This window comes from Suricata suricatta, chromosome 11 (genome assembly GCF_006229205.1).
Source record: "Suricata suricatta isolate VVHF042 chromosome 11, meerkat_22Aug2017_6uvM2_HiC, whole genome shotgun sequence".
NCBI lineage: Eukaryota > Metazoa > Chordata > Mammalia > Carnivora > Herpestidae > Suricata > Suricata suricatta.
The window spans coordinates 29,795,245-29,821,546 of record NC_043710.1 but is presented as its reverse complement, the minus strand read 5'-3'; the positions used below and the strand labels follow the sequence as shown (position 1 = coordinate 29,821,546).

The 26,302-nt window shown below is 38.5% G+C and overlaps 1 protein-coding gene across 2 annotated transcripts; it reads left to right on the top strand.

The window, feature by feature from the left end:
- Positions 1–6,047: 6,047 nt before the first annotated feature.
- Positions 6,048–21,218, top strand: ARL14EP (ADP ribosylation factor like GTPase 14 effector protein). Of its 2 annotated transcripts, XM_029956733.1 has the most exons (5): positions 6,048–6,154; positions 16,304–16,803; positions 18,402–18,529; positions 19,576–19,800; positions 20,825–21,218. In XM_029956733.1, exons 2-5 carry the CDS (start codon positions 16,381–16,383, stop codon positions 20,856–20,858), a joined length of 810 nt encoding a protein of 269 aa, XP_029812593.1. In that variant the 5' UTR covers positions 6,048–6,154; positions 16,304–16,380; the 3' UTR covers positions 20,859–21,218. The 2 variants fall into 2 exon arrangements, with proteins under 2 accessions (XP_029812593.1, XP_029812594.1); XM_029956734.1 differs by lacking the exon at positions 20,825–21,218 and having other exon boundaries at positions 19,576–19,900.
- Positions 21,219–26,302: the final 5,084 nt, after the last annotated feature.

Below are 26,302 nucleotides of genomic sequence, written 5' to 3'. Positions count from 1 at the left end.
AAACTCATGACCCAGGAGATCATGACCTGAGCCAAAGCTGGACACCTAACTGACTGAGCCCCCGAGGCACCCCTACACCATTTTCTAATAAACTGGTAATCTATTAAGTAAAATGTTTTTCTTTGTTCTGAGTTATTCTAGCAAATTAATCAAATGTAAAAAGGGCATGATGGGAACCTCTGATTTATAGCCAGTGGGTCAGAAGCATAGCTAACAAGCTGGATATATAATTAGCATCTGAAGTGGGCAAGGGGCAGTCTGGCAGAACTGAACCCTAACCTGTGGGACCTCACAGGATCTCCCAACTGGTGTCACGGAATTGGCATATCTATTAGTACTGCTGCGGCATTAATTGTATCTCCAAAACTTAGTCACTCACAGAAATCAGATTTTTTGTATCAAATAAAAGTTGTTACAGATATCTCAAAATATCATTTATACTCATCACTACTTTGAAATTATGGTAGTTATAAGATGTGGTCCTAGACTATGCCATCTTTTTCATTTTTTTAAAACATATCTGTAATTTTTTTTTACATTCCTTCTGTAAGGATGCAGGTCTGAATTAAACTGACTCCATGACAGGCCTCAAGTTTTCCTTCTGACCTTGGAGGCCTAGGTGTCGGTTTCTCAGAATCATTAGACAATAAAAGGGCACACATTGCCCAAGGCAGGAGGGACCACCCTTGTAACACCCAATCAGGAAAGGCCAGCTAACACCCTTAACATTTCTAAGGGCAGGCCTAGAGATAGAAGCTATAGGTAATCACTTACTGCTTAAGGCTAGTTACACCCTACGTGAGGGTCCTGGGTCCTGGGTCCACTCTGTAATTGGTTAACACTCTAAATGTTGTGATTGGGTCCCACCAAAAGTAACAAACACTCTGGACAATGTGTATGCTTAAAGTTACTGCCAATGATGTTATGATTGGACCCCTGTACCTGTGCCACAATTCCCTGTAACTCCCTCTTCCCAAACCCATAAAGGCCCTACCCCCGCTTTGTTCGGGGCTCTCTGTATGGATCCACTGCACTGGTGAAGTCTGTGAGTCCGAGCTTATAAGCCCGTAATAATAAATGCCCTTTGCTTTTGCATGCGTGACTCGGTCTCCCTGGCGGTCTCTGGTTTTTGGGGACGATATTGAAATCTTGGGCATAACACTCCCATCAAGAGGAATGAGCCATGTTCCCACCTCTTGAATCTGGACCACATTCAATGACTTGCACATAGCCAACAGAATGATGTAGAAGTGACAATATGTGACTCCAGGGGATAAGTCATAAAAGGCAAAGCAATTTTCAGCCTGCTTGCTGGAACACAAGCACTGGGAGCCCTGAACCACCATGCAATAAATCCAGTCACCCTGTGGCTACCATGCTGGGAAGAAAACCAAACTAGCCTAAGCAGAGACCACAAGGAGAGACCTGAAAGACAGAGAAAGCAAGCAAGCTGGCCAGGCCCCAGTTATTTCAATTGGTAGAAATAGCTTGTATATTACAAGGTCTCTCTCCTATAGCTGATGGAACGCAAACTATTCCCAGTCCTGTGGAAGCATCAGAAATTGTTGGGCCTGTGGCTTTTTGGTGGTCCTCTCCCAAGCCTCCTGAAGTTTCAGTCTTCCATTGTGCAGATCAATAGTCAGCCAAAGGACAAGGGGAAAGGCACACTTGGACAGACAGACTTCCAAGACACTCTCTCTCTGCCTCTTACTCCTGTCTGACATCTTCCCAATGGCTTCCTTCAATTCCCACCTCTGTCTTTTCCACTCAGTGAAATAACTGGCTTCTGTTTAGGTTCCTCCCTGCTCTGTGTCCTGACCACTGCCTCCAGGCAGCAAGCTGGAGTTGCTGTAGGACTTCCCTTACTTCTCTTCTCTCAGGAACCATGATTCTGTATTGCCTGCTGTCCAATATCTGACAACAGTCACTTCATATACTATGCCCAACTTTCTTATTGTTTGGGGGGTGGGGGAGGGCAACTCTGCAAAAGCAGAAGTTCAAATATAACTGTTAAAACTTACATGAAAAGCTGAATTATGCTGTCTGATCTTAAATTCTTACTCAAAAGTACAGAGAAAGTCCCTCATACTATATTAATAGCAAAGATTCTTTAAAATGTTCTTAGTGGTAGCTGTTATCTCTAACTTTCCATTCTTTATCTAGGCATATTTTGGGTTTTTCACTGAAGAGCTCTTATCACAAGATCTATGACCACCCTCATTACTATTTTAGTTCTTTGCTTACTTGATCTTCTATTGCTGTGAGATCCAATATGGTAGTCACTAGCCACATGTAGCTCCTGAGTACTGGGATTGTGGCTAGTTCAAATTAAGGGTGCTGAAGGTATAAAATGAACACCAGATTTCCAGGACTTCATATGAAAAAAAGGATGGAATATGCCTCTTTAATTTTAGACTAATTATATGTTAAAATGAAATATGGCCATGTGTAGGAAAGTGGATGGACCTTGAGGGTGTCATGCTAAGCGAAATAAGTCAGGCGGAGAAGGACAGATACCATATGTTTGCACTCATAGGTCTAACAGGAAAACAGGAGAAACCTAATGGAGGACCAGGGGGAGGGAAGAGGGAAAGAGAGTTAAGGAGAGAGAGGGACACAAAACCTGAGAGACTATTGAATACTGAAAATGAACTGAGTGTTGATGGGGGAGGGGAGGGGGAAAAGAGGTGGTGGTGGTGGAGGAGGGCACTTGTGGGGAAGAGCACTGGGTGTTGCATGGAAACCAATGTGACAATAAACTATTTTTAAAAAATAATGTAAAAAAATTTTTAGAAAGATATAATGGGTTAAACAAAATATATTTCTAAAATTAAATTCACCCGTTTTTTATCTGTTTACTATTGCAAGAAAACATTAACTAGATGACTCGCATTATACTTCTAATGGCCAGTACTGCTAATTATAGCAACCTCCTGTATTAATAAAACCCCTGCTTGCAACTTTCTCCTTCCACGGGGACTCTGCTCTTCTCTACTTTTCTGGCTACCTCACTGTCTGCTCTTCAGATCTCTCTTCCGAGACCTAAAACTATCGTTCTTAAACTCTGGCGTGCTGCAACACCACCTAATTGCTTCCCAAAACTGAAGATTCTTAGAGTTTATCTGCAGATTCTAATTTAATCTAGTACAAATATTTCTTATTAAGAAAATTCCGGGGCGCCTGGATGCTGATTAAGTGTTGATTAAGTGTCCGACTTTGGCTCAGGTCATGCATGATCTTGTGAGTTTGAGCCCTGCATCGGGATCCCTGCTGTCAGCACAGAGCCCACTTTGGACCCTCTGTTCACCTTGTTCTCTGCCTCTCCTCCACTCATGCTCCCTCTCATAAATAAATAAATATTAAAAATATATAAGAAAATTCTTAACTTCTGGCTCAAATTCTTCTCATCTCCTCTCTTTTTTCTACCTGCTTACCATACATTCTGGGGATGTCTCAAACTTAACATATTCAATGTTTAATTCTTTGCCTCTATTTTCCTATTTTTCCTTTTGTCCTCCTAGTTACCCAAGCTGGGTTACTCCTAGTTACCAAGTGACTCATTCGCTCCTTCTTCCTCACATCTGTATCTAGTTATAAATCCAACTAAATTGAATTGCTTAACCTCTATCCTTTCTATGCTTCCTTAAATCCCTTACTTCAGGGTTTCTCAGTCTTGGTACTACTGATATTCTAAGCCTGACAGTTATTTGTTGCAAGGGATTGTCGTGTGCATTATAGGATGTTTAGAAGTTTCCCTGTATTTATTGGTAGAACCCCGTAGTTTGAACAATGAACAATGTCTCCAAATATTGCCAAATGTATCTAGGGGTGGGGAGGGGAACACCTCTAACCCGGTAGAACCACTGCCTTGGTGACTGAGGCCCTCATTATTGATGAGCTGCATTAGGGCAAGAGATTCCACCTGGCCCTCCTGCCCAAGACTGTACCTCTTCCCTATTTTCCACACTCCTTATACTTTTACAGTTTTCTTCAGTATAAACCTAGTATCCTTAATATGGCATATAAAAGGTACTACCTGTCCTCTACTTACCTCTCCAGCTTCTCACTCCAACTATACTGAATTCCTTGCAGTTTCCTTAAGGATGGAAGAAAGTCATAAGAAGTGTTAGTCACAAGAAGTGCTAAGTACACTAGTAGCTTATGAGACGAATGCAAAGCTCCTAGAATGTTTCATATATAGAATATGAGTAACTATGTACTTTCTGAAACACAGGCAGAATTATGTTAAATATACATAGTAAGTTAGTAAACTATAAGGCATGCCAAAGCTAAAAAAAAAATATGATGGAAGAGGGTCATTTATAGTCAAACAGGAATGGAAAAACAGGTATGAATAACTGTGCCATCTCTGGGCTGAAAGCTTCATCAGCCCTAAATTAGCTACCCGTAAGTGACACCTAGCATAGTCCCATATGTGCTCTATCCAAGAATGCAAATAAAATCAGCGTCTGTTCATCAAGCTAATTGGTAGACTCTGGTTGTGGCCAGGCGTGTTTCCTTATATCTATCCAACAGCGCAGGTGTGTGCCATTGGCCCAAAGCACTTTCCACCTGTGGGCTTCCTGGCTGTAACCTCAACTCTACACCTCAGAAGCACATCATCAGTGGGAAAGGCTGATGTGGCCAATAGAACATACAAACATTGCATAACTCATGATTCAGGTGATGTCTTTCCACTTGCTAAAACCCCATCCTAAGTGTGTCAGCTCACTCCAACCCTTTCCCCTGCCTGGGTATTTAAATCGATTCAATAAACCGTGTTTTTTAAGCACCTTAATTTGGTCTGTGAGCCTTCTGTTTCATTACTGCTAGGATGGCTTAACTAGTTGTGTTGGAGCCATAAGTACATCAAGTTAGTTTTCCATACAACAGCTCAATTCAAGCATTAATCTCCCTACCGGAAGCCCCTGCTTTCATGCCTCTCATTATATCCTGTTCATATCCTACTGTTTCTATTATGGTATTTATCACACCATGCTGTGATTAACTGTTTACTCCTTTCTCACTAGTGTAGGAGTTATTTCAAAGTTTCAAAGTTATTTCAAAGTAGAGATACATTTTATTGTTTCATTATTTCTTAACACAAAGTAACAAAAGAACTATTGAATGTGACCTCCTGCGGAGACAGTTGAAGGGATTATCTCTTGTTTTTTGCCTTTTTCCAGTTCCCTAGTTCTAAGATTGACTTGATTTAGTGAGCAGAAAGGAAGTGGTAGGAAGGGCCATAGGCTCACTGCAGAAAACGACTTAACAGTAGGTGTGTTTTGTATTACTAACAAGCGGGGGCCTTAGTGGACCTTATCATCCTTCCCTGACTCATTTTTCACTTGGGTGGTCAAAACAAAACAAAAAACAATAGTTTGGTTGTTTCTCCCCTCCTATCCCTACCTGAAAATGGTTAAAGGCTGAGACTCTTCAGTCTAAGGGCTCACAATCTCTCAAAGATTCTAAATGAGTAATACCCACCTCAAAAACTGAGCGCCTCAACTATGGCACACAATAGGGATACAAGAAATAAACTGTTTTTCCCCCTCAGAAAATTTACACGCATCCTCCTGGAGCCTACATTTTACTCAAAGTAATAAACAGCTATTTTTATTGTTTATAATTTAAAAAGATGCGTTTTAGAATAGATCTCATTTGAACAAAAGAAATTACATAAAACGTGAGACTATATATAAAGGGTCTCTTCTTGGATTTCTTATAATTCATTCACTTCTCCAGGGATTAGGAAAATGGGGTGCAAAAAACTGGCCTCACGCACAGGCGTAGGGACTTGCGAATACAATCCAAGTCAGTCGAACTTGTATCTAAAGGCCCCAGGGAACTTCCAATTCCCTAACCTCACAAAACAAACGGTAAAACCTCGACCGCTCCTGAAGCAACCATTGCCTCACCTTGCATCTTCTGCCACTTAACACCGCCCCGCCCTTTCCGCCCAGAAGGCGGGCCAATCTCCCATCCGCTCTAGGCTTCTCCAGGGCGTCGCTTTATGGTAGCGCTGAGCCTCTCTAGCCCTTGCCAGCCGTCCTCTCAGTGGTAAAACGCGGAAGAGAGAAAGAACTGGCCGCCAAGTCAGCCCTACGTGAAAGCGGGTGAAGCCCAACCTCGGCCGGGGAGAGATCGAGCTAAGGTGGAAGGGGTTCTGGGGAGGCTCTGGGAAGGGCGGGAGTGTGGAGACGGGTCCTTGGATGGGAGGGGGACCCGGGCCGGTTCACGGAGGTCCTAAGGAGAGGTGGGAGAGGAGGCCCTGACACATGAAAGAGATTTCAGCTGCAGCCTGGGGCCTCCTGCGGCCGATACCCTGCAGTGGCTTCGACTTCCCCCCAGTTCATCTGGGGCCTCTTGTGTCAGGGCCCAGCACGGTTTCCGGCCCATCTGTCTCCGCGCGTCGTCGCCTCTTTTCGGGAGACCTGGAGCCCTCAAAGCTATGATTTAGGCTTGTACTATGTACAGGAGGGCTGAATCTCGTCCACAGCCCGAATCGCTCTTGGTTCGTTTTCATTTTTTGACGAGCATCCTCCCAGCCCGAGCTGATTGAGGCCAGAGGCCGATCAGTATTCAGTTTTCCATCTCAGTAGCATGAACACAGGAAGTGCTCATTGGATGTATTTGGGGTAGCTTGACACATTATGATGTGGCTGTCAATTAGGGCCATTATCCATGTGACCACCATGCTGTTGGGGTGGATATAATTGCAGCATCCTGGGGACCTAGTCACCCTGATTTGGAGAGATCCATCCTTCTTGATGTGAGATTGTGACAATTTCCGAACATGTATTCAAAAGACATTAAGTGTTTACTTAGTGCTAGTATCTTGCTAGCTAGAGAAGCTAAAACTGTAAACAGAAAAAACAATGACAACAAAAATCCCATGAAAGTGCTGTGAAAAGGGAAGTCCTTGAAGTTCCTCTGTTGCCTTGGGCGATGCAGAAAATAAAACCTAAAGCTTCTGCTTTCCAACAGCTGAGAATAGAGATAACGTTTTAATGCACCATGAGATTGTTCTGCAGGCACAGAAGGACCTATCTATAATAATAGTATTTGCAAAGCACGGCAGATACGTGAAGACACTGGTGCTGCCCTGATGGATAAGTTAGCATTGCCTGACTCAGAAAGGGCGATTGGCTTTCCAAGCAGGATTCATAAAGTGTAAAAGAACTTTGCACGTAGTGTTGTTTGGCCTGCAGTATGTGGCATTTGAACAAGTAATGCCATGCTAGAGAGTCCAGACTGTTTTCTAGGAAGAGATGAAAGTATTTTCAACAGAATGATTCAGAGTTCAGTTTCACAAAGTATTTGACAGTTTGGGCCACATCCAGAATCAGGTAGAACAGAGAGTTTTACCCATTCTTCTTGGTCTGGAAGCAGTCTCTCCATTGCTGAAATCCCACTTCGGTTCTCTTTGGCCTTTAAGGGCAAGAAGACTAGAGACAAATTGCAAACAGGGATTGGAAGCCTGAAGGGTTTGCTAAATTGTTGCCAAAAAATGATCTGAAACTACACTCAACAAAGCAATAAGAAAATCTGAGGGGAATATATTAGAAACTAGAACTAGAAACTAAAACTAGAATAAATCATTAGGACCCAATTAAGAGAGATTTTTCATATAAAAGTAAAATTCGTTTTTGTGGGGACTTTTTGGTTTTATTAATCCAACAAGAACTTAAATGTTATTAACAGGCTCTGTGCTGGGCTTGGCAACTGGAGCTCTTAGCTTCAGTTTCTTCATCTGTAAATGAGGATGATAGTATTTATCTCACTGTTGTAAAGATTAATGAGATGATGTTTGTGCTTGGTGCTGTACGTGGTACTTAGTAACTACCGGCACCAAATATTTTAAGTGATACTTTGACTATATTTTGGTTTTAACTTCTCTTTACTTTCTTATTGGGCCAGAGTCTTAAGTATTAGACTATCTCATTTGGCTCTTTAAGCCTTTTGTTGGTGTCCATTCATGTGTAGTGTAAGTAACTAGTATTTGAAGGTAATGACACAAAAAGTTGTCTGTCGCAAGAGGCATGACTTGTACATGTATGCCTATGACTAAAACTGCTGATTTGCAAAGTAGGGGCAGATGAAATTTTTTTTATTAAGCAAGAGACAATCTGGGAAAGTGCTGAGTCAATTTCTAAGACGAAATTTCTAATAGGAAAGAAAAAAGGCACTTCTCTTGAAAGGGAAGGATTCTTATAAGTTGATCTAAAAATTCCATAAATTTTTTGCTTGGTTAAATTTCCTCTTAGGGCTACTTTTTTTCTCTAATTAAGAGCCTGGAAAAGCTATATGAAGGAAACCGACCTATTGGAAAATGTTGACAACATCACTCCTCTAAATTTGGGGAAGAAAAAAAAAAGTATCTCCTTGATTAATCCCTCTTCCTCTGCTATTGTTTTGTTAGTGGCAGTGGTGGCTGTAGTGTCCTGCTTTAATTCCTGGAGGAGCCCTGCTAGAATGTCCTAGACCTTGTGTTATTAGGAAAGCTTGCTGGCTTCATTTCCTTGTATGAGCTCCCTCAGCTGTGTTTAACCTGCCTACCTTAGAGTTTGGTAATGGATAGCAAGTGATAATGGTTAAATGCCTATTCCACAGAATCTAAATATATGTATAAATTTTAAATTAATTAATTTTTTTAGAAAACTGACTCATAGATAAACAGAACAGATTGGTGGTTACCAGAGGAAGGGGGTCAGCAGAATGGGTGAAGGGGATCAAAAGGTACAAACCTCCAGGTCCGGTCCTGGGAGGGCAGACCACCAAATAAGGGCACTTTACGGATGTGGCGGGATGGGATAGGTTGTCTCCTCTGTCAGGGTGGTGGGAAGCTGGGGCTCCATGATTGGCTGTTTTCAAACTGGCGCGGAACATTCCAGGTCTGCAGGCGAGGGGGGGGTGGGTCGTCGGTGCTCGGTGTTTTTCCAACCCACAGCAAAATGGCCACTCAGTTGCCATGCCAAGGTGACTCCCAAGGTGACTCTTAACACTAAGGAAGAGAATCTTAAAAGTTCTCATCAAATACATACAAAAAGTATAACTGTGGTGACAGATGTTAACTAGACTTACTGTGGTGATCTTTCACAATATATGCAAAATACCGAATTTTTACCTTGTGCACTTGAAACCAATAATGTTATATGCAAATTATACTTCAGTTTAAGGGGAAAAAACTTGTTTCTTGAGCTTGCAGTGTTCAAATCATACAATCATACAAGGAGAAAATAATTTTGTTTACTATCTAATGTGGTAGAAGGGGTCTCATCTGTTCTACACTTATTTCATTGTTTCTTGACTCTTCTAGTATTGCTGTAAGAATATTAAATGTTAATTTTAGAATCACAAGACATCCTATATTTAGGCACTGATTAAAGTGTTGGCAACCCTAAAGCAACAGAAAGTCTGCCTCTCTCTGTATCAAAAATAAATGAAACATTAAAAAAAAAACACAAAGTTCTGGGACTTTGGAGGAGAGAAACTTAAACTATGGCTAACAAGCATTTTTTTTTTCTGATTGGTCAGTTTTGACCAGCAGTTAAGATTCACAGATTTGTAAATGAGGCAGAGATTGGGAGTTTTGGTGGCTTTTGTCCTAGTCACAGGTGGACAAGGGTGTATCCTCAGAGTCTTACAGAAGGCGGAAGGAGAGTAATGGGAGGATTTCCGTGACTCTTGAAGAACCAGAAACAGTCTCAGGCAAACTTCAGCTTCTCAAAAGGCATTTTTGCTATTTGAAATGGAAAATGAGTATGCAAATAAAATTCATCCAAACCTCTATGCAGGAAGGACTTACGAGACCTATTGATCCTTCAGTAATTGTTAGTATTTGTAAATCCTACAGCACAAAGTGTGGTTCAAAAAGTATTTGAAGACTTAGATCTCATTTGTATCAGAGTGAAATCTTCCCAAAAGGTCGGGGGGGAAAGAGCTAAATTAATCAGGCCTAAATGAACACATTTAGGGTTTTTTGTTTGTTACTGGTTTTCATCTTATCTGATTAAAAACAGGACTTTTAGGGGTGCCTAGGTGGGTCAATCAGTTAAGCATCTGACTCTTGGGGCGCCTGGGTGGCTCAGTCGGTTAAGTGTCCGGCTTCAGCTCAGGTCATGATCTCACGGTTTGTGGGTTCGAGCCCCGCGTCGGGCTCTGTGCTGACAGCTAGCTCAGAGCCTGGAGCCTGTTTCGGATTCTATATCTCCCTCTCTCTCTGACCCTCCCCTGCCTGTGCTGTGTCTCTCTGTCTCTCAAAAATAAATAAAAAACAGAAAAAAAAAATTAAAAAAAAAAAGCATCTGACTCTTAATATCGGCTCAGGTCATGATATCTAAGTTCATGGGTTCGAGCCCTGTACTGGGCTTTGCACTAGTGGTGAGGAGGCTGCTTGGAATTCTGTCTCTCCCTCTCTCTGCCCCTTCCCCATTCATTCTCTCTCTCTCTGTCACTCTCAAAATAAATAAACTTAAAAAAAAAATAAGACTTTTTTCCTTTCAAGAGGGATGATACATATACTGCTAAAAGTGATTGATTCAAGGTAACTAATCTCTTTGTTTAAAAGGATTTTCCACAAAAATAGGGGGTGGAAGTAAAATCATGGCTGTTTACACAGATATAAAAATATGAACACATGACTTTTGTTTACCTTATTAATGAGGGAACAGTGTTGTAACCAATTCAAATGACAAAAGAGCAGACATATTTGTTGATCAGGACTATTGTTGACTTGAGCAAATGGAGGCCAAACTGTCTTCTTCCGCAGTGGGCCCAGAAGTCCATTGAGCCTCCATTAGACAGAATTTACAAGAATATAGATAAGAATTGTATTTGCATTGCTATCCATTATCTACAGTTGTCTGCTAAGAAATAACTGAAAGGCAGTGGAAGACACAGAGCCCTCTTAATCAGAAAGTGAAAATCCTGACCTCTCTGCTTTCAACAACATAGATATTTCATATATATATATATATATCTGTTTATCAAATTTATGACTCTCCTCCCCTCATAGTCTTCCCCAAATGTCAGACTTCCTGGAAGTCAAGTTCATGTTTGAGTATGTATTTTCCTTTTTTTTATTATTTTAAATATGCTTTATAAATATGGACGATGCTTGGTTAATGTTCTCTTAATTGAATTAGCTGAAGCAGTGGATCTCGAAATAGTATGCTTACATATCACCTGGGTTTGGTTTTGTTTGTTTTTTAAATATTTATTTATTTTTGAGAGAGAGAGAGACAGATGACAGCATGAGCAGGGGAGGGTCAGAGAGAGAGGGAGATGCAGAATCCGAAGACAGCCTCCAAGGCCCTGAGCTAGCTGTCAGCGCAGCGCCCAATGCAGGGCTAGAACCCAGGAACCATGAGATCAAGACCTGAGGAACCGTGAGATCATGACCTGAGCCGAAGTTGTAAGCTCAACCGACTGAGCCACCCAGGCGCCCCTGTTTTGTTTTGTTTTGTTTTAATGTAGATTCTGATTCAGTAGGTCTAGAGTCCTTACGGAGATTACTCTTTCCTAATAAGTTCCCAGCTGATGCCAGTACTGGGAACTAGTCAGTAAATAGTGGTGCATTTCTGACTATGTTAATTAAGGAAGGAGTTCGATTAATCATTACTGGAGAACATTGCATCATGCTGTAGGTAAAGGGGAAAAACATGAAGCTACTGGACTGTCACTGGAAGAAAAAAATAAATATTGTGGGCCATATTGCCAGCATATAGACCAAAATGAGCAAAAGAAACAGTTCCTGGCAAATAGATGCAAATTGCTGTATAGCAGAACATTAGCTTAGGGAAGAAAGACAGAAATAAGCACATTCGTACTACAACAGGGGGAGCGCCCAGAGGCTGTAATTTTTAGAAGACAGGCAATAACCACTTAAGATCACGGGCTGAAATTTTGTGCTCCTTGAAGTAGCCTGACCTTTCAGTAGCTAGCCTAAGAGTAGATCAGGAAGCTAACTTATGTAAGACTTCAAGCAGTAAAACTTAATTAATGCAGGTGTATTTGCTTTTACCTTTACAGTTTTAATATTTTTTAATGTTTATTTTTTGAGAGAAGGAGAAAGAGACAATGTGTGAGTTGAGAAGAGGCAGAGAGAGGGAGACACAGAATCTGAAGCCCTTCTAGACTCTGAGCTGTCAGCACAGAGCCCAACACGGGGCTCAAACTCATGGATCTGAGCCGAAGTCAGGTGCTTAACCAACTGGGCCACCCAGGTGCCCCCTACCATGACATTTTAAATGAGTGATACAATGTGTCATTGAGTTTTAATCAGTGTGTAAAATTTACTTTTTTTTTTTTTTTTACTGTGACTGGCAGATTATTCTGAGAGGACATTTTAAATTTAAACTAAACAGTCGTGTAATTTATTTGTGGGGAGTTCAGCTTGCTTTTAGCAACAAGTAAGAAGTGGTATATAATGTGAAGCTGGTGCCAAAGAAACATCTCCACTTCCAGGAAGATGCAAAAAAATACATAGTAAATGAGGTTGCCAAATTAAGCAAATAAAAATACAGCATGCCCAGTTAAATTTGAATTTCAGGGGCACCTGGGTGACTCAGTTGGTTAAGTGTCCCACTTCAGCCCAGGTCTTGATCTCACAGTTTATGAGTTTGAGCCCCGCATCAGGTTCTGTGCGTACAGCTCAGAGCCTGGAGCCTAATTCGAATTCTGTGTCTCCATCTATCTCTGCCCCCTCCTACTCATGCTCTGTCTCTCTCAGAAATAAATATTAAAATTTTTTTTTGTTTTTGTTTATTTTTTTTAGTTATTTCTTATAGTTTATTGTCAAGTTGGTTTCTATACAACACCCAGTGCTCATCCCAACAAGTGCCCTCCTCTATGCCCATCACTCATTTTCCCCTCTTCCCCACTCCCATCAACCTTCAGTTTGTTCTAGTATTTAAAAAACAAAAGAATTTCAGACAAACAAATTAATTTTTTAGAATATTTGGAATATAATTAAAATATGTGTGCATTATCTAGAATTCATATTTAACTGAGCATACGGTATTTTATCTGGCAAGTCTAATAGTAAATCTACTCTAACAGCGACACCAGAGGGACGGCTGCTTAGAAAATGGTATTGCACAGCAGTTTAATTCCTGCAAGTGTTCCTCCAAAAAGTATAGTACTCAAAAGTGTGCCAAGAGCTCAAAATAGTTGAAAGCACCTGTTTACCAGAAGAGGATGTTTTCAAGGGGAGGGTCATGGCTAAGTTGAATTAAAAACACATTTAAGTCTTCTATACTTTCCAACTAAGAGTTCAGGTTCATAAATTCAAGAATTTATGCTACTGTGTAATATATCCCAGTAAATACATAGAAAAAAGTGGGGGTGCCTGGGTGACTTAGCAGGTTAAGTGTCCTACTTTGTTTGGCTCAGGTCATGATGTCATGGTTGGTGAGTTTGAGCCCCATCTCCAGCTTGCTTCAGATTCTCACTCTCTCTCTGCTCCTGCCCCATTGTGCGTGCTCTCTCTCTCTCTCTCTCTCTCTCTCTCAAAATGAATAAACATTAAAAAAGTGGTTTAATATGAGTTAATCATTTTTCCAAGTTTCCAAGAGAGATCACTTAAAAATAAGTACACTGGTACAACTTGCAGTCTTGCTAATAAAACTCTAGTGAACCATGTAGTAGTTGAGACAAGATAAAAGTAAAGGAACAGACACCCCATTAGCCAAGGAAAAGAATTCCTTAACGGGTAAAAATGAATTCTGTGAACAGAAAGAATTTCCAAACTGAATTTTCTAAGTCACAAGATGCTTTTCCTATCCAAATATGGTCAGGGTGGTGCAAGTGTTGAATGCTAGGAAATAATTTTATCTTCAGAAAGTCACAGATTAGGAGCTACAGATTGGTGATAGTACCTAAAATATAAAGAATTGAGCATTAATAAGACATTAAGCATTAGCAGTTTCTAAAATGTGCTGATCAAGGTTTTTTCTTTGTATTGACTGTTAAGAAAGTTCAGAGCCAGATTCGTGTCCCATATCTCTTAGAGTAGAGTACAGCATAGTTTTATAATCATATCTCTGGCTTCCTCTTTTCTAGTCCTTCATTTATTTTAATCCACATTTCCATTGACAGAAATCCATTTGTATGAAACAAGCCATTTTATCTGTTGTAATTGTCACCATTACTTGGAACTTAAGCTTTTAAAACTGGTTAAAATAGAATAAAAATAAATAAATATGCTCCACCTTAACTAGCTTTTAAACATATTAAGTTAAAATGTTCAGTGACATTTTGAACTTTAAATTGTATTCTATTTTTTAACTTTTTAAATTTAGTATTTTAACTGAAAAGAGATATATATTTGCCACGTTTTTTAACATGAAACTAGAGTCATTTTTGTATATGATTTTATTGATTACAGTTTTTCTCTGCAGAAAGCATTGCAAAGCATCTAAGCTTTCTTAACGAATTTTTTTTTAATGTGGAACAAAGTTTATAAAAAACACTTGCAAAACTGCAGGACCCTAGATTTTTTAGTACTCTGCCATCATCCAAATTTCAGTGGTTCACATATATTTTTTTAATGTTTTTATTTTTTTAATGTTATTTATTTTTGAGAGGAAAAAAAGAGTGCACAGGCTGGAGAGGGTCAGAGAGAGAGGATCCAAAGCAGTCTCTGTGCAGTCAGCACAGAGCCCAATGTGGGACTTGAACTCAACAACTATGAGATCATAACCTGAGCTGACACCCAATCCACTAAGCCATACAGGCCATCCATCTCATATATTTTCAATTTTTTTTCCCCTAGTGACTTGTATTTGTTGAATCTTTTCTTAAGAATTCAACAAAGGTTTGAAGAATTCAACAAAGGCTGTATTTGCTTTGAAAACTATTTATGAAAAATTTCAAATAGTACAGAAAATGAAACACTTGTGTATATGCCACCAAGTTTTATTTTCCATAAATATCTGTAAAAAGATTCCTTCCTCCTTAGAAGTATGTGTAACAGAAATTTGTGTTTCTTTTCTTTTTTTTAAAAAATTACTTATTTTGAGAGAGAGCTTGAGCCTGCACATGTAGACGTGTGCCCAGGGAAGGAGCAGAGAGAAAGGAAAAGGGAGAATCCCAAGCAGCCTCTGCCCTGTCAGCACAGAGCCCAACATGGGGCCTCATCTCCTGAAGCATGAGATCAAGACCTGAGCTGAAATCAAGAAGTGCGGGTCACTGAACTCACTGATCCACCTAAGTACCCCAAATTTGGTATTTCTTAATCTAATGTATATTTTAGCCTAATTCATTTTTTTTATCCATAAACTATGTACATTCTTGTGTGTATTTAAAATTTTAAATAACTGGTATGTGTCTTTTTTTTACAACTTTTTAACCTAAGATTGTCTTCGAGATTTATCTCTGTTGATTCATAAAATTCCTGTAGGTTAGCCCTCTCCTCTAGGAATCCCTGATGAGTAACTCATGGTGTCTCATTCTTAAAATTAGGTTCTTTCCAACTTTTCACTGTCAAAGACAATAAATGCTCAAAGTCCTTGTGCTTATGTGGGATATATATTTTTCTGGCATTGAAACCTAGAGCTGAAAGTACAAGGTCCTGGGATGTGGACTTCTTTAATTTTGTCAGAAATTGCCAAAGACACTCTAAAACCATTGCAGTTTACATTCCTGCTAATGTGTAAGGAGCATGTAACAGTTGGCCACATTTTAACCAGCACTGGGTTATCAGATTTTAAAATTTTGCCAAGCAAATGTTTGACAAATGGTATTTAATTCACTTATTTTTTGTGAATTTGTAACAGTGATTTTATAAAATCATGTGTCATATACCACACCAAACCCTCATCTTTTCATGGATTTGTCTATGCTATACTGATACCACAGTTTTAATTATAATAGCTTTATAGCAAATAAATATCTACTTTGTTTTCCTTCAAGAAATATCTTGACTTTCTTGGATTTTTACTCTTCCAAATAAACCAGATGCTAAATTCCAAGGCAGAATGAGTGGAATACCTACTGGGATTTTATTGGAATATTATTGAATTTATAGATAAATTTCTGGAGAACTCATGTACTTTGGTCAGATTTCCCATGATTAGTTTTTGCATTTATTTAGGATATCCTTTTTGTCTTTCTATTTGATAATTTTCTCCATAAAAGTCCTGCATATCTAGTGCTTATTGTAGGCTTTTGGTAAATGCGATTCTATTCCTCACTTCTTACGAGTTTCTTTCAAATAGGTGTTGAATTTTGGCAAATGCTTTTTCAGTTTCCCAGATAAAAGGTTTGCAGCACAATTCTGACTCTTCAATGTTTTCTCTAGGGCAAGCAACACGTGATCTACTAGAAAGAGATCTGTAGACAAAATCTCACAAGGGAAGTTTGCTAGAATCAAGAGTGATGGACCCATGTTCAGTTGGAGTCCAGCTCCGTACCACAAATGAATGCCATAAAACCTACTATACTCGTCACACGGGTTTCAAGACTTTGCAAGAACTGTCATCAAATGATATGCTTTTACTTCAACTTAGAACTGGAATGACACTTTCTGGGAACAATACCATTTGCTTCCATCATGCGAAAATTTACATTGACAGATTTGAGGATTTGCAGAAGTCCTGTTGTGACCCATTTAACATACACAAAAAACTAGCCAAAAAAAATTTGCATGTAATTGACTTAGATGACGCCACTTTTCTGAGTGCAAAATTTGGAAGACAGCTTGTACCTGGTTGGAAACTTTGTCCAAAATGTACACAGATAATCAATGGAAGCGTGGATGTTGATTCCGAAGATCGGCAGAGAAGAAAACCTGATTCAGATGTATGTATGGCAGCCATTTTTTTCTGCTGTATTACTTCTACAATGTGGGGTTTTGTTGAACTATAAAGAAATCATTTATATTATTATTATACTGATTGTAAATTAAAGTTGGGGAGGTGAAATGGTTTTCTAAATATTTCCATGTACCCAGACTGGATTATAAACCAGGCTTGAGAAAGGAATCACATACATGCCCAAGACTCAAACTGTAACTCCTAGGGCTAGTTTGTCAGGAATGGCTTTTAGAACATCCTGGTAAAGACAGGATTTAATTAGTATCGTGGTTTCTTTTCTAATACCAAAGTAACTCAGTAGGGTAAGCCAGCCAGTGAGGATCTGTTTAGCACAATGAATTCCCCTTATGAAAGACTTGAAAATTACTGCTTTAAAATGAATACTAGAGAAATGACTTCCAATAATTGTTTCCTCTTTAATACCAATCTTGTTTGAGTTTTTTAGATGCTTGGGAGTTTCCTTTGTTTCTAGCTCTGAATTCTTACTTGGTACGATCAGGCTAATGTTAGTACTCCCTATGGTCAAAAAGCATACATTTTTACATTGTAAATACTAAATATTTATAACTCTCCCTTATTTACATGCCTACATTCAGATTATTTAACTATATAGAAAAAACTGGGATTTCATAAAGCTCTTTGGGTATAGAACAAAAACAAGTGTATCAAAGGAGCACTTCTCAAAATTTCTATTTATAACCAATTTATAAGTCTTGCTGCTGGGATATTTTCTCAATTTCCTCCTTTTCATTATATTAATAAACCAAATTAAAAGATAATTAAAATTTTAAATTATATGTAGTACTTCCCTTTTGTCTCCCCTCAGAGGACCCAGTGTTACCTTGCAGTTTATACTAGGTACTTGCTACTATCACTACAGATGTCTTCTCCATTTCATTCATTTGTTGCTCTGTTTAATGTATCACATAAACTTTTTTCTCCCCAGATAACCAACTTACATCCTTAACCATCAAAATTTTGTTTTACCAATGCTTTTTAAAAAGCTGATAATACTACTGTTTCAGGACTTGAAACCATACTATCTCTCTGCTTTTGTATGCATACATACAATAATAGAATCTTAAGGACTCAATATCATATTAGGAGCCTCAGTTTTTGTTCTTATTTGAGTTTTTGTTAAAAATTTTTTAAAATGATGTCTACACCCAGTGTGGGCTTGAACTCACAACCCGAGATCAAGAGTTGCGTGCTCCACCAACAGAGCCAGCCAGGGGCTCCAGGAAAGTCAGTTTTATACCGTTGGACCATACAACAGTTATTCTGCCTTTTCCCCCATATTGGCAGAAGCCATAGCAGTTTTCACCAGGCCTATTGCTTTTTCTAATAGGCCAGAGACTAAAATTAGATAATGAAAATATTACAAATAAATTAACCAATACACTTTGAATACTATCTAGGGCTGTGTAAATTTTGTTGCACTTGGGCTCTCAAACCTTTTTCTTTTTTGTGAATTCCACTGTCCTTCAGGTTAAGGAATAATCGGGATTAACATTAAGTTAAATATTAATCTATTCATGGTCTACTGTCAAGATTTGAGTTGATAATTTGTTTACCTTTATTCAGGGAAGAACTGCTAAAGCTTTGAGGTCATTGCAATTTGCAAACCCAGGAAAGCAAACTGAATTTGCTCCAGAAACTGGCAAAAGAGAAAAAAGAAGGCTCACAAAAAATGCAACTGCTGGTTCTGACAGGTAGGCTGTGTGTTCCCTGAGGACCTGGGTTAACCTGCTGCTTCATGTCTGTCATGGTTTCACATCTTTCTCTGGAGTTTTGAATCTTCTGGGTGGAATTTTAAACCAGATAATCTGCGATTAGTAAGAATCTCCAAGGGCTGCATATAAAATAAAGGCATCCCTTTCAGCTCTAAAAATTTCTTTCTAAGGAAGTGTCAATGAAGTGAATAAGTTAACATTTTTGGCATGAGAATTAAAATTCAAACATATTATATTTTAAACAATTTTTTGGAAAGTATTGGTATTATGTATGTGGTATAGCACCCTTCGATGGACAGCAGCTAGAAAATAAATCTTAGGAAAATTCAAGGTTGCTTTTTATTTTATACATGTCTAAAATAGAAAGTTATGGTACAGTCAACAGAATGAATGAGAAAACTAAATTGTTTAGAATATGACTTTTTAAACTGAACATTTCTAAAACAGGTTGACAAAGAAATGTTAGTGTAATCATTCAGAATTATTTTCTACATATGCCATTTATTCCATCTGCTAAGAGTTTCCAGTGAGTCATTAAAGTGTTTTTAGGCCAGATTTGCTTGAATCCATTAAAGAACAAGAAACAGATTAATTGCAATATAAAAACCAATAGGGTAATAGAAACAGATTGGTAACCAACAAAATATACCATTATTAAGCAGGCTTTCTTTGTTGTTGTTATTGTTGTTAAGGGGAAAATATTTTTAACAGAAATAATATTTTTTTGGAAATAGTTCTGGTGTGTTCCTTTACTGAGTTCACTTTTAAATGGACCTCTGGAGGCATATTCAGACTCTTTGGATTTGTCTCAACAATTTAGAATGAGGTCTCTTCTTCTCATAACAGAGTTCATTTACTAGTAATTATAGAGTAGGCTTGAGTCTGGTAAGTTATGTACCAGTTTGGTAGGGCTTCATCCCTAATTCAAAATATTTTACTTCCTTCCATTTTATTTAACGTTTTTTTCAGTTATTCAAAAATAACATGTTTGTGAAATGTCATTGATCTTGTGTTTTCTTTTGCAGACAGGTGATACCAGCTAAAAGTAAGGTCTACGATAGCCAGGGCCTGCTGATTTTCAGTGGAATGGACCTCTGTGACTGCCTCGACGAAGACTGTTTAGGATGTTTCTACGCTTGTCCTGCCTGCGGGTCCACCAAGTGCGGAGCTGAATGCCGCTGTGACCGCAAGTGGCTGTATGAGCAAATCGAAATCGAAGGAGGAGAGATCATTCATAACAAACATGCTGGGTAATTTCTGGCATCAAATTACGGGAAAAGATCCCACCTCTATTTCTAAAACTCTGTCACTCTCAGATGCATTATAAAGTTGATTGCCAAATGATGAAAATCACTTCAGCATGCACTCATTGTGCACTAGTGTTGCAGTTAGGGTGCTTTAAGATTTATTATTTGATATCAGTTTACATGGGCTTTTACTCAGTCAGCTTTAAGCCTGTCCAGGTCAATGTCAACAAGTGGGTGAAGGCAGTCCTCCATTAGCACAGTTCACATGTCAGTCCCATGGTATATACCGTGGCTGGTTACATGAAGTACAAACTTCCCTGCTGGCTCTTCGTCCATAAGTCATTACGTGACAGATGTGCCTCCTCATCAGTGACCTTCCCTCAGATCCCTCTAGCGGGTGGTTACTGCACACCTGTCATTCAGTTTGCTCCTCGACAGCAAAGCTTGTGGTTGTGTTATCTCCTTGTCACCCATGTGACATTTTACAAAAGGGGATCATCAAAATAACCGGCCACCAAAGGTAAAAGCGCAGTGAAGAAATGAAAAATGATCATGCTAGATGTGAGATTTGCATTGAATGTAGATGGAGTCGTAGAAGAAATCACTGACGGGAATGTTGACACTGCTTCTAGAGTCTCAGTATGCAGCTAGAGGAAGCTCGCGGAGGGAAGCTATGTAAATAGGGAAATTGGCCATGATGAGAAGCTTGACTATATCCCAGAGGAAGTGATAGTAAGAAACTTCACATTAAAAGAAATTACAGTGATTTTACAACATTGAAAACACAAATGAGGAAATGGTAGGAGCAGATCCAAAGTGGAGTATTTGCAATGATCTAGGACAGATGCCTGTGTAGTATCCTAAGTTAGCAAAAAGGCGAACCACTCTTGATTTTTTTGTAAAGAAACAGTGCTTTAATTCTAAGTGTTTCTAATGTTTTAAAATACAGTGTACTAAAGTACTTTTTATACAATGTTTTCATTTTCTTTTATATTTATAACTGACAGGGTTTTTAATATTTTGACAGGTTTTTGGAGGTCACAGAACATTTTCCCCATTGATTATTAAGGTTGCGTTGAATGGCCATTTTTATGGTCCAGCACTACTGTGCAAGCCAGGGACTGTAACTGAGAACAGCGCCTACTTCAGGAAAAATTAATTTGGATAAAACTAGGTGGTTGAATCTTAAAACTATTTTGGAAATAATCTACATATCTAAGTGCTAAAATTCTTCTCACAACTTACCTTAAAGAAAAAGTTTTAAATCTTTCATTGTTTAGACCATACATGCTTGGTGAAACTTTGTTCTTGGGGGCAAAAATCTTATGTATAAAGCATGGATATTCAGGGCGCCTGAGTGGCTCAGTCGGTAGAGCGTCCGGCTTCGGCTCAGGTCATGATCTCATGGTTCATGGGCTCGAGCCCCGCATCTGGCTCTGTGCTGACAGCTCAGAGCCTGGAGCCTGTCTTCAGATTCTGTGTCTCCATCTCTCTCTAACCCTCCCCTACTCACCCTGTCTCTCTCTCTCTCTCTCTCTCTCTCTCTCTCAAAACTAAATAAGACATTAAAAAAATAAAAATAAAAAAATAAAGCATGAATATTCATACAATACATAAACAGGGATACATGGTATCTATGTTATTAAAGTTTTATAAGGTGATTAGGATCAAAAGGGCTAAAAAAAGGCTTTAAGTCAGTAGTAATGAAAAGGAAAAAAGTGGAGAAACTGGTAGAGAGAATAAATTATTTGGAAATTGAATCTCGATGTACTGGTTTTGTATGGAGTTTGGATGGGTGCTGTTTGGAGAATGAGAGTGGGTGATAACTTCTCTGCTCCTTTTTCAAGCAGCCACCTATCTGTCTAAAATCCTTTGTCAGCTAGGGCATTCCCACTAATCCAGGTTTTTGCTTTGTTTTCCTTAAGTTATAGTACTTCAGTTTAATCAGATAAGCTTTCAGTAGTTTCAAATACTTTTTAGTCATTGAAATGAAGTGTATGCAGCTAGTTTGATTGGATTGACCAGTAGAGGTTTATTTTTATTTATACTTTGGTATCTGTGTAACAGATTTTATCGAATGCCGTTTTGAACCGTGGCATTGTCATTAATTTATAATTGTCCACTGACCTAGTTATCAGAAGTAAAGTTAGTATCAATTCTTTAATTCACATTTCAACAGAGCACTGGCAAAAAGAATACTTTGGCTTTATAAACGTCGATTAGATGTCAGTTTTTTGGAGTTCTTTTCTGAATTAAGGAAATATTTTGTTATAGAGGATACAGAGACTTCTAATTTTACCTGAACTTCTGGGTTCATTAGACTAAGTAAGTATGATTTATAATATTGCTTAAGTTTTTCAGAGGCACCAGGGTGGCTCAGTTGGTTAAGCATCAGACTTCAGCTCAGGTCATAATCTCATGGTTCGTGGGTTCCAGCCCCCTTGTCGGGCTCTGCACTGACAGCTCAGAGCCTGGAGCCTGCTTTGGATTCTGTGTCTCCCTCTCTCTCTACCCCTCCCCATCACTTGCTCACTCTCTCTCTCTCTCTCTCTCAAAAAAAAAAAATAAACATTAATAAATTTTAGATTTTTTGTTGTTTAAAATAGGAATATATATTTTCAACAGAATAAATGACTTTAAAATTCAAATTGTTTATATTTCAACAGTCCTTATAATATTTCTGTGTTATTTTTCAAAGATGATAGTAGTTAATTTGGTTCAAGGATTAATTTCTTTAATAATTTTACTTCTATTTGTTCATTATGCCTATGTAGGAGACCAGACTTTTAGTAAGCATGCAAAATGTTTACAGAGAGAAGTGTAACTAATTTAGACTATGCTATAATAAAAGCTGAGTTTTGGGAAATTACATCATGAGTTCACGTACTATTTGTTACTGTAGGATTACAGAAATACAGAATACAATGAAATCATCTAAATTCTTTTTATATTTTCCATAAGTATGGTTCAAGGTGGCTGAATTATTTTAGAATACTATTAATCTAAAAAGCAAAAATAAAAGTGACAAGAGCTCTTCCCTTCTGCTGTATGTGCTTCCTGCTTGAGAAGCTAATGTAAGGCCATGAACATTGGTCTTACACAGTGTTGGTCACAAACGTTAAAAAGTGCATTTCTATATTTGAAATAAATGGCATCCCATGTCATCTTCTTTTTATTTCTTTTACGAGTATAAGAAAACAGTTACCTTTGAAATATTATTCACGAGTTTCTTCTATTTTTTTTAATATGATGTCTACATCTGTTTAACAAGCTAATCTACCATCTGACAGGAAATTCTCCAGAGAAATGCATCCGTGTCCTCTCCAACACTCTCTGAATGTATGTCAGAGAGCCTAGGGGAATAGGAGTGTTACGTAAAGCAAAAAAGAAAATGTTTTGTTGTGTTTTATTGTTGTTGTTTTTTTTTCTTAAACCGGGATGGCTGTCTGAAGCATAGTTTAGTTTGCTATACAGTGTTGCAGGTGGGTTTTGTTGGACAAAATCTGAGCAGTCAGTTCTTGGGAAGAGCTGTTGCTGCCCTGAAAGGGCAGATCCCACTGTGGTCTCTCAGCCCCACCGGTCCTGGGTCAGGTAACAATGTATAAAACCGCGGGTCTTAAATGGACTGCACTTTGGTAATCAGAGGTTTTCTGTTGGCATTAGGAATATCCTTGTACAGAGATGGCCCTGCCTTAGTTTTTGCTGACATCTGCTGGTATCTTGATGTAAATAAACTCTGCTGCTACTACTTAATGCTTAATCTCTTCTAAATTAAACTGTGAGCACTAGTAATTACACTGAAGTGGAATATTTTAAAGAACCCTGGAGGAAAATGATTTCTCTCTGTCACATTCTTAGGTCTCACCCAATAGTAGTCAACCAGGTTTCTTTTTTCAAGAATATGAGGGAGGATATGAAAATATACATGGGCACTTCTGGGTTTCATTTATTTAAGTAATGTCTACACCCTGTGTGGGGCTCGAACTCACTACCCTGGGATCAAATGTCACATGCTCTTCCTACTGAGTCAGCCAGGCAACCCTCACTTATTTTTATTAAGTGGAGAGACTTGGTAAAATAATGCTTTTTATCTGCTTAAAAACTGTCAAATGCTTCACAGAACACTTAGTTTGAAAGGTGTAATAAACTCCTGAGGAATATATATCCCCTACTTATAGATTATTTGCAATGGCATCGCTGTGATGATTGACTAATTTTACCAAGATAATCTAACTTCTAGAAGATAATGGAGATTTACCTAGTAAAACATTATTAACTTAGTTGGGCTAGTAATATTGCATCTTTAAGTGCAATTTAAAAGTATTTAATTACAGCCCTATCAGTAGCACAACTAACCATATTAAATTTTTCCCCTTGAAACCATGAGGGGAAAATGTCAATGTGAAACAATGATTTAAAAACTTCAGTTTTCTCATTTCATATTAATTTATAAGCAAACAAATGCTTTATTAAGGAGTTACCATAATCTTCATCTATGGTTTTGAAATAAATACTAAAAGCAAAATGCTTACAAACATTGCTAAGATGTCTAAAACCTTCCAGTAGTCCCAACTTCAACAGATAATGCATGAAAACACAAAAGTTTGGCTCATGATTTTCATTGTAAACTTGGATGATACTTCTTTTATTCACTTCTTTTCAGAGACACATTTTGATGTGAGGGAACATTTTTTCTTAAATAGTGTAAAAACTAGACATGGATGAGGATTGTTAGGATCTTTGTCCTTTTAAGAGAATTTCATGAAGAGTATGGCCTATAAAAGGAGACCTGAAACAATTCAAAACATAAATAGGATCTCTGTAAGTATCCTTTGTTATCAGCAGTTACCAACTGGTTTGATAAATCCAAATTAAAGTTTCATTTTAATTATGGTAGCCCAAGTTTATGAACTGGACTTCAAAGTAGTTTTTACTTACAGTTACTTTTAAAATTGAATTTGGGGGCGCCTGGGTGGCTCAGTCGGCTAAGCCTCCGACTTCAGCTCAGGTCATGATCTCACGTTCGTGGGTTTGAGCCCCACATCAGGCTCTGTGCTGACAGCTCAGAGCCTAGAGCCTGCTTCTAGTTCTGTATCTCCTTCTCTCTCTGCCCCTCCCCCTCTCGTGCTCCGTCTCTCTCTATATCAAAAATAAATAAAACATTTAAAAATAAAATAAAATAAAATTGAATTTGTGGGGCACCTGGGTGGCTCAGTTAGTTGAGCGTACAACTTTAGCTCAGGTCATGATCTCACAGTTTGTGGGTTCAAGCCCCACATCGGGCTCTGCTGGCAGCTTGGAGCCTGGAGCCTGCTTCCAATTCTGTGTGTCCCTTTCTCTCTCTCTCCCTCCCCTGCTCATGATCTCTTTCTCAAAAATAAATAAAATGTTAAAAAAACATTTTTTTTGTTTTTAATTGAATTTGTTATTTGGTAGCATAAGCTAAAGTAATCAATAGTGCCAATCCTGGTACCATGTAAATGGGTTCTACAAAGATCCAGGTGAAGTACAAATTTAAATTTCGCATTAAGAGAGGTAAAATGATTCAGGATTTTCAGTGAACTGTGGCATCATTAAGGTTTTTAAATAACAAACTCATGTCTTCCCCAAAGGTTAGTTAGCCTTTCAATTTGGATTGGACTTTTCTGTGTTTCAGTTCAGCTTAGTATAGTGAAGTCAGATCAATTATTAAAAGAGAGCCTGGAGGGCCAATCTGATGATCTGGAGAAAACTATCGCTTGAGTTTTGTTTTTTCTTTTTGGTAAATAGGGTTTTAGAAAGTAGCAATAAGCTTTAGTCATTTATGCCTTGGTGAAGGGGACTTCAAAGAGCATTTCTGCATAAAATACAGGCCCTACAAGCTGGTGCGTGCAAATAAGATTATTTTCCAAAATCATATAGCTCATGGCATTTCTAAAATGGTCACAAGAACACTTCCCTATAGCAAAAATTGAAAGGAAAACATTCCGGAAGTTTCCAACTCATCTCTAAAATGTTACAGTTGAATGCTTAATTTGTCCTTGATATCTATTTGTATCAAAGAACTACCCATAAATTTAAGAGTCCTAGAACAAGTAAATATCCCCAACAGACCAAGCTTTCCACTGTGTGACGTAACCTACAAAGGAGTATCCTCAGACCTTTTAAGGGAAATGGCCCTAAGAGATTCTTACTCTGCATTTTGTTTTCCCCTGGTCCCAACCGATTGGTCTTGGTAAGCGACCTGACCCAAGGAAAGCCAATTTGGCTAGCAAAGCTTACAAGTTCGGCAAATATTAAAAGAAACATCACCAAGTGATGAAAGATTAACTGAGCCTATCAGATTATTTCAGAAATTAAATTTTTTAATGTTAATTATTTTTGAGAGACAGACCATGAGCAGGGGAGGAAGAGAGAGAGAGGGAGACAATCCAAAGCAGGCTCCAAACTAAGCTGTCAGCACAGAGCCCAAAGTGGGGCTCAAACCCACAAACCATGAGATCATGACCTGAGCCAAAATTGGACA